At 42.2% G+C, this 9,323-nt stretch overlaps 1 protein-coding gene across 1 annotated transcript in view; it reads left to right on the forward strand.

The window, feature by feature from the left end:
- Positions 1 to 995: 995 nt before the first annotated feature.
- CNNM1 (cyclin and CBS domain divalent metal cation transport mediator 1) overlaps positions 996 to 9,323 on the forward strand; it is an 84,544-nt gene continuing 76,216 nt past the window's right edge. Inside the window, exon 1 of the mRNA XM_069067080.1 lies at positions 996 to 1,020. Coding sequence (XP_068923181.1) covers positions 996 to 1,020 — 25 coding nt within the window. The remainder of the gene's footprint in view (positions 1,021 to 9,323) is intronic.

The following is a 9,323-nucleotide window of genomic DNA, read 5'->3' on the forward strand; positions in this document are numbered from 1 at the left end:
CCTTCCCCTCCCCAATCCCAAAGAGAGCATGTAACTGGATACAAGCTATACATGTGCAATCACAATGAAAATATTTCCACATTAGACATTTTGTGAAAGAAGAATCAGAACAAAAAGGGAAAACCACGAGAAAGAAAAAAGAGAGAGAATAGTCTGCTTCGATCTGCATTCAGACTCCCTAGTTCTTTCTCTGGATGTGGATGGAATAGTTCATCTTGAGTCTTTCAGAATTGTCATTGCAATCCTGAGAAGAGTTAAGTTGCACAGTGTTGCTGTTACTGTGTACAATGTTCTCCTGGGTCTGCTCATTTCACTCAGCATCAGTTCATGTAAGTCTTTCCAGGTTTTTCTGAAATTTACCTGCTCATCATTTCTTATAGAACAATAGTATTCCATTACATTCATAGACCACAATTTGTTGAACAGAGATTCTTAACCTGCAGTCCACAAGAAATCCATGGATAGATTTCAGGTGGTCCATGAACTTGGGTAGGGAAAAAATTACATCTGCATTTTTGGGGGGGATGGAGGAAGGCGAGGCAATTGGGATTAAGTAACTTGTCCAAGGTCACACAGCTAGTAAGTGTGTCAATTGTCTGAGGTCAGATTTGAACTCAGGTCCTCCTTGCTCCAGGGCTGGTACTCTATTCACTGAGCCATGTAGCTGCCCCTGCATCTTTATCTTTACTAACCTTTGGTTGCCTTTGGAATACTATGTATTTTATTTTATTCATTTAAAAACATGATTCTGAAAAGGGTTTCCCCAGACTGGCTTCCCCAGACTGCCAAGGGGGTCCATGGCTCAATGAGAAGATCACAGAAATAGTACAAGGAAGAGGTGATGAAAACCTTAACTACTCAATGAGTAGAAAATCAGGAACTGATGGGAGACTGGTTTGGGAGGCGGAATCCAGAAGACTTGGCAACTAATTAGGGGGTGAGCATGGGAGAAGAGTGGTAAGAGAGAGTGAACAGGAGAGAATAACTGTGAAAAGATGACAGTAGTCTCAACAGAAACAGGTAAGCCAGGAAGAAAGGTAGGTTTGGGGGAAATAATACTAAATAATAACTCCCATTTATGTGGTCCCTGGAGGTTTGTAAAGCACTTCACATTCATGATTTCATTTGATCCTCACAACCAAACCATGAGGGAGGTGCTTATTCTCCCCCTTTTGAAAATAAAGAAGACCAGCCAGTCCCCCCTTCACTTTTATCATTGTCTTCTAGGACGTCGGATTGGTCTGCCTGCCTCAAGTCTCTTCCCACTCCACAGATTCCTCTGCAGAGGTCATTGTTCCAAGTGCTGACCATGTCATCCCCTCCCCCTCATTTTTGATAAACTCCATTTTCTCCCTATTACCTCTAGGACCAAATATAAAATCTTGGTTTGGTTTTTGCCCCTTCCTATCTATCCAATCTTCTTATACTTTTCTCCCCTCTCCTTGTAGCAATCGATCTGCTACACTTGCCTTGGTGCCATGCCTTGAACATAGCACCCCACCTCCTGCCTCCTGACTTTGTAAGGGTCCTACCTGCAGTGTTCTTCTCCTTCATTTCCACCTTTTGGTTTCCATAGCTTTGTAGTGGCAACCACACATACCCAGGATGGCTGCTAGCACAGGTTCTTAGAACTGCTTTAGTAGGGAAGATAGCTATCCACAATCTTTTTTTAATTACATTCATTATTTCAGGTAAAAAAAATCAGCACCCTGAACTTCAGAGAAAATCCACACAAAGAAAATAGAGAAAATACAAGAAGAGAAATAAAAACCAACAGACAGGGCTTCTAACTGTCTAAGAAATTAGCACAGATCAACAGATAGATCCAATTGTCTGACCAAGGCAATACATACATAGTTACCAGAGAGAGGCAGCAACATCTGGGTTTTTCAAAGCTGGGAGTGGGGGACAGGGGAGAAGATCTTATATCCTATTAACATTACAAGCTTCCAGCAACTCAAATCCCACCTTCTCCTAAGAGACCCCCCCTGTCCCCAAGCTACTACTACCTTCACCTCTGACATTACCTCCCATCTATTCTTTATACATGTTGTATGTAACTAGTGATTTACATGTTTATCTCATTGTTAGAATATAAGCTGCTTAAGGGCAGGTGCTGGTTTTTTGCCTTTCTTTGGCCCAGCACAATACTAAGGTACACTGCCTGGTACATAGTGCTTGTTGACTGACTAATTGACACTTCTACCAAGTCAGCCTGGGAGTGGAAGGTAAAAATGGAGCTGGAACCTGGCTGGAGATAGAACATAAAGGGAACTAGGGATGAAAAGAGGTTTGGGAGCTCAGAGTCCAAGCAATGACCTTGACCAGGGGTGAGGAGGCAGAAGAGATCAAACAAGTATCAGAGTCAATAGGAACCACAGAGGTCATGTGGTCTAATCCACTCATTTCACAGATGGAGAAACTGAGGCCCTGAAATTGGGTCTGCCTTTTAGGTTTGGGACAATTGCCCTAGTCAGGACCGAGATAGAAGAGGTAAGGAAAGCTATAGGTGGGTGTGGATGGGATGCAGATGTGAATTCTGCCATTGCTGTAGCCTCTTCAATTGTAATAACTAGCTCTGAGAGCCCAGGCCTTAATCCTTAATAAGGGAGCAAGACCTGGGCCCAAATGGAACACGTTAGGACCTATTCATGCACCAGCTTAAAGTGTTCTCACCAAGTATTATGTGCCCCATATAATGGGATATGTGGGAGGCAGGGAGGAGCTGTGAGAGAAGCCATGTGGTATGATGGCCAGAGCCCTGGATCTGGAGTCAGGACCTCTCCTTGTCCCCTTAACCTCCTCCTCAAATGATGCAGACTTATCTGATCTCATGCAATGCAAACTGTAAACTTCTTGAGGTCAGGAATGATTTTTCCCCTTTGCATCCCAAGCATGTAGCAAAGTACTTTGTACTCAGCAGGTGTTTGATAAATGCTTGTTGAATTGGATTCTATTTATCCAGGCTCATACTGTGTATCTGAGGTGGGATTAACACCCAGTTCCGTCTTACTCTCAGTACAGCCCTGCCACAGTTTTTTCTAAATCCTTTCTTGGATTCAGAGCTCCCTAAATCCTCTCCTACCACTGACAGTGTAGCCTTGGATATGGTGAACATCTCCTGAAAATATGGGAACTTCCTACCACAAGGACAGTGAGCACCAGATTCACAAAGGACAGGGTCCAAGAAGAACAGAGTCCCCATGCATGGTCACATACTAGGCACTCTGACTAGAAGAAGAGGGGAAAAACACCAGGATCACAAAATTGATCTGAGGCTTGAATGTGTTGGACCCAGCTGTGGATCTGAGAGGAGGTTGGTCATTAAGATATATGGGCATTTTGTGCTGAGAGGAGACAAGAAGAGAAAGGAGCCAAATAATCCAGTTTTAAGCTTCATCTTTTAATAACAAAATAATTTAAAATACTGAAGCTATTAAAATTTTTTTTAAAAAAAGAATCCTTCAGGGCGGCCAGGTAGCACAGTGAGTAAGAGCACCGGCCCCAGAGTCGGGATAACCTGGGATCGAATCTGGGCTCAGACACTTAGCACCCACCCAGAAACACCTGGCCATGTAACCTTGAGCAAGTTACTTAACCCCAATTGCTTAAAAAAAAAGAATCCTTCCTTGGGTCCAAGCATTTGCATGACTATCCCTCCCCCCCCAAAAAAAACAAGTAATTTTGCATGCTATAGGGGAAAGAACATTAGTCTTAGAATCAGATATCTTGGGGTGAAATAGAGCCAGAACCAGCAGAGGGCAAGGGGGCTTTACCCCAGTAGTTGCCATCTATAGTGGGGTGTCGGCTTCTTCTCCCTGGCAGAGTGCCAGCTAGCCTCAGCCTGTCCCTTAAACCAGCCCTGGGCTATCATCCCTCAGGGTTCCATGGCCATCACCCCCTTCCCCTGGGGCCAGCCTTCCCACTAGGACAGGCTGCTTCTGATGTATCACTTGGAGTAGAGACCACCCATGAGAAAGGACTGGACTCAGCATGAGATAAGTGGTGATGGGGAAGACTCCTCCTCCCCACCCCCTCGGTAATAAACTCCCCTCAAAATCTTCTTCTTTTACATCTCTGCCTTACATTTCCATTGTATCCTCTGGCCTATCCTCTCTTGTCAACAAACTCAGCTTGCCTGGCTTTCAATCCCATCCTGAAGCTGTGACCTTGGACAGTTACCTCTTTGGGCATCAGTTTCCTCATCTAGAAAATGAAAGAGCTGGATTTAAAGGCTCTAGAGTTGGCCTGAATGGCTCCATCTGACTCCACCATCTCTTCCTCTCACCAGCCTTCTCCTGAAGGCCAGTATGTCTTCGAACTCTCCCCAAGACTGTTCTTTCTCTCACATCCTCTTATGGGACAGGAGCTCCCTCTGCCACTATCCCTCAACAAGATCCTCCTCTCCCTTAAAGTTTACTCCATTCTGTCCAGATCTTTGCTCTTTTCTCTGGACTTCCTGATCACCATCCTCCTCCTCAAGCATGTGGCTCATGGTTTTCTTATCTACTTCGGACCCATCTCCTTTGAACATCTAAGACTCAGTCCTTCCAACTTCCTTTCCATCCATTTCCTCAGTCTTTCCAACTTCCATGACCACAGTTCCTAATCCACCCCTTCTTCCCCCATCAACTTAGCCCTAGGTGCCAAAATTCCTGTTGTAGCTCTGGATTCAAGTCCTGGCTCCCATACTGACTATATGACCTTACAGGAGTCACTTAACCTGGGCTTTAGTTTCCTTATATCTAACATGGGAATAAAAATCCCTGGGCTATGGGCCTCTCAGGGCTACTGGGATAATCAAATGTGATAATGGATGGAAAGCAGTTCTTTCTAATTATGCTGTCAGCCATACAGATGTTGAAACTGGAGGGGGAGAAAAGACTTTTAAAAACCACGAACAAAAATACCCTTTCCATTTCCTCCCCTATTTATGACCTAAATAAAACTGTCCTTTTCTACCTCTGACTCCCTTCCCTCCTTTGCTTTTATTTTGTTGAACCACATCAACCAATGTTTTAAATTGTTCCTTTTACCTTCTCCAAATTCCCTCCTGTTTATCAGTGTTTTTCTGGTAATGAGGTGTCCAAAACGGAGCCCAGTCCTCCAGGTGCTGTCTCCCTAGGATTCCACAGAGAGGGCAGTCATCTCCACACTTTGTGACATGAGGCTGATCTGCTGCAGTCACAATTTTCTTGCAAGATTCTGCTGTAGACATGTATCTAATTTGCTGCTTAGCAGCACCCAGAGGGCCTCTTTCAGGCATTACTCTTTTCCAGGTGTTGCCCTCCCAATGAAAATTTGCCTTAATGATTATTTTTCCCTAGATGCCTCAATGTAAATTTTTTCCCAAGTTCAGTATCATTTTCTTTCCCATATTTCTAATCTTAAAAAAAAAATCCTTTCACTTGGGTTTTATTGGCACTTGTAACATGGCCTAATTGAGTGTCATCTGCAAATTTAATTAACACATTTGAGACAGGATGTTGGAGAAAGGGGTTACTAAGGGACCCTCTTGCTATTCCTTTATGACTAGGTGCCGGCATCTAAAGTGAGAGACAGAGCCCCTCTCACAGATGTGGTACACAGGTGCTCTTTTCATTTGTTTAAAAAATTAAAACTGCATTTGGTTTCCTGAACAAATCTTCCTGCAAAATCATCCTGAATCCCTCCCCTAAATGAGAACCATTGGAATCCCCATCCCTAACCTATGACTCCATTAAATTGTCTTCTTTACCCAAGATCATCCTCCTGGAGAGGGGACTGGCTCTCAGGACAGTCAATTCCCATTCAGCTACCACATTGGTGACCCTGAGATTTTTCATCATATTTTCACTAAATGCAATTCCATGCACTCCTCCTAACAGTGTCACCTGATCGGCTAGATGCTATTTAACCTCCTATCTCTAGCCTTTTCTTTACTTTGTTCTAGCCTGGCACCCTGCAAAGGATTATTTGGAACATATATTCAATGAATGGATTGACTAGTTGCAGGTTGGGCCTGGCTTTCTGCCTCCCTCACCCTTCCTACTCCCCATTTCCCCTATGTAAGAAGTCCCCAAGTATCTCCTTATCTTTGAGCAAAAGATACACATCTTTGCAACACCCAGGTAATGACAAGTGACAACATGGCACATGAATAGCCTGTTATAATCTAGGAAAGACCACTGGATTTGGTGTTAGAAAAACGAAATGAGTACCACTTGTGGCAATTATTAGTCTTGTGGCTGTGAGAAATCAATCAATCAATCAATCAACATATATATTTGCACCTACCATGTCCCAGGCAATGTGCTAAACACTGGAAAGTCACTAACATCTCTAAGGCTCAGTTTTCTCCCCTATAAAAATGGGGATGCTGGTATTTTGCACTTTTTACTTCACAGAAGAACATGTTACCACCATGGAAATATGAATAATTATTACTTTCATCAGAGGGCTGGCCAATAGATGATGAATATTTTTGGCCTTAGAAGCTCAGAAAACATCATTGCAATTTACAGAGGTTGCAGACTTCCCTCTCCTTAGATGCAGACCATGTGTACCCACACTAGTGATATTGTGAATTCTTGAAGTATTTTATTGTATTATTTTTATCATGAACCTAAAATTCCTAAGTTTCCATACTGAAGTACTCAGTACTGGTCTTTTTGTTTGTTTGTTTTTTGTCTTTAGTGTATAAAAGTCAGGAAGAACTGAATTCACATTCTGTCTGACACTCATCATGGGACCCTTGGAAAGTCACTTAGCCTCAGTTTCCTCATCTCTAAAATGGGGATAATAATTAGTAACCACCTTCCAGGGTTTGTTGTGAGGATAAAATGAAATAATATTTGTAAGGTACTTTGCAAACCTAAAAGTGCTAGCTAGTATCATCATTAGACTTCTTGGAAACCCAAGCAGTTAACTTATAGTAATAGGTCCTCCCCTAAACTGCCACTCCAAAAAAAAAAAAGTGAGAAATCAGAGAGAACAGCAGAAATGCTTTAAATGTCATGCCAATTTTGAGCTCCAATCTATCCCTTCCAGCAGTTTGCCCTTTGATGACCTATATAATATGACTCAGCCTTAGGTTTTTCCTCCCCATCCCACCCAGCTCAAGTTAGGGGCTTCAGTTCTTCCTGATCTGGATTTAGTAACAAGGCCTGCCTTGAACACTATCTATTTAATGTTCATATACAGTAAGATCATAAGCTCCTTGAGAGATGATTTTTGTCTCTATAACACTGTGCCTAGCACAGTGCCTGGCATACAGTAGATGCTTAATAAATGTATTAAGTGAAATCAAATGTGAAATATGTGATACAAAACACAGGGAAGGACAGTACTTTCAACCTGGACAATATTATTCTTCTAGGTCCTAAATATCTGAACTTTCATTTTCACCACAGCACAGGATAGGGGACAGATATTATTCACTTAAGTTCCCTGATATATCTGCCAATTTATCCTCCCTCACATATTAACATGCTCCCATAGTAAGCCAGAAGCATATTACACATATATTTTTTTGTAGTACGCTCACTCTCACCACGTCCCTGGAGTGCTCTCAGTTACATCACGACATTGGAAACTCAGAAAACTTCTAGGACTCAGATAAAGGAAAAGGTATTTGATCCCTCTTTACTATCAGAAATCACATTTCAGTTTTTTTCATTGTTCATTTTTTTAAAAAGTGCAGGTTTTCTTTTTAAAGAAGATTCTGAAGCATATTATCCGCCTCCAGTGAAAGAAATGATACTGTCTGAATACAGACTGAAGCATACTATTTTTCACTTTCATTCTTTTTTTATTTATTCGAGTCTTCTTGTACAAAATGACTAATATGGAAATGTCTTACGTGATTGCACATGTATATTGCTTACTATCTCAGGGAAGGGGGAGGGCAGGAGGGACAGATAGAATTTGGAACTCAAAACTTTGAAAAAAAGTTTTTAAAAATTGTTTTAACATGTAATTGGAGGAAAAAATAAAATGTTATTAAAAATAAAGAAGATTTTGAGATTGTGATCCGAGATTGTGAGAGATCTTGTCTTTAGTGCCTTAATCAAGGCCATGGGTGTTGGAAGCACAAGGGAATGACTTGAATTTCAGGTGTCTTTTTCTTTTGGAGGTGGAGGAGTAGAGATGAGGTTGAGGGAAAAGAGAGGAAGGTTGGGTCATTGTGCATGGCCCTGACCCAACATCTTTTCCTTATCCTTTCAAATGGTAAGGATGAGGCACCAATGGGCCCTTCACAGATGTGGCCTCCCTTCTGCCTTTTATCCAAAAGTTGTACAGGAGTTGTGTTTGGGGCCTGGCTCCCCTCTGTCAGTTTTGCTGCACAGAGCCCTGTCTGGAATATTTTGTATGTTGTCAGATGGTAGATGTGTTGCTTCATTTTGATGAATTACTTCCCCTTCCCCCTTTTTATTTTTCAGGTAGAGGTTGAAGGAGGGCTAAATCCAAAAATGAAAAGTATGCAAAGATTTTAATAAATTAATTATTTTTTAGTGTTTGCTTCCTAGTGAGGGAGAATTAAAGCCAGATACCTGACTTCCATCTAGTTACAAAGTGGAGGAGAACTGATTTTGACTACTGATGGGAAAAGCGATAAAGAAAAAGAGAGGGGTGCGGCTAGGTGTCTAAGTGAATAGAGCACCGGTCCTGGAGTCAGGAGGACCTGAGTTCAAATCCGAACTCAGATCTCAGATACTTAACACTGACTAGTCATGTGACCTTGGGCAAATCACTTAAATTTAATTGCTCTGCCCTTCCCCTCTAAAGTAAAAAGAGGGAGAGGGAAGGAGAGAGAGAGAGAGGGAGGGAGAGAGAGAGAAAGAGAGAGAGCGATGGGGAGAGAGAGAGAGAGAGAGAGAGAGAGAGAGAGAGACAGAGAGAGAGACAGAGAGAGAGACAGAGAGAGGAAAGAGAGACAGAGAGAGACAGAGAGAAACAGAGAGAGACAGAGAGAGAGAGAGAGAGAAACAGAGAGAGAGGGAGAAACTGTTTAACAGATAAGACAGCTGGTTAGTATGCTTTTCTACTTATTTAAAGCGAGACCATATTCAAGTAATTAAAAAATGAACCTGAAAGTTATTAGAAGAGTCTATCCCAAGTACCAAAGTTTGCACCCAAAATGCGAATTATTATTCCCAGTATTTCTTGCAAATACGGGAAGGAATGCAGCTGATGGGTTGATCTCAAACGAGGCAAAACGCAAAACAATTTAACTTGCCAAGAGAAGGCAGTAGGATGCACTTGGCTGAGATGATGGTGGAAGCATCCAGGATGGATAAAGGGCCAGTTCATCTGTTTCAGACCATTATGAAAGGGAATGAACG

This window comes from Petaurus breviceps, unplaced genomic scaffold (genome assembly GCF_028583685.1).
Source record: "Petaurus breviceps papuanus isolate PSGF00001 unplaced genomic scaffold, PetGlider_PUasm1.0 90740, whole genome shotgun sequence".
NCBI lineage: Eukaryota > Metazoa > Chordata > Mammalia > Diprotodontia > Petauridae > Petaurus > Petaurus breviceps.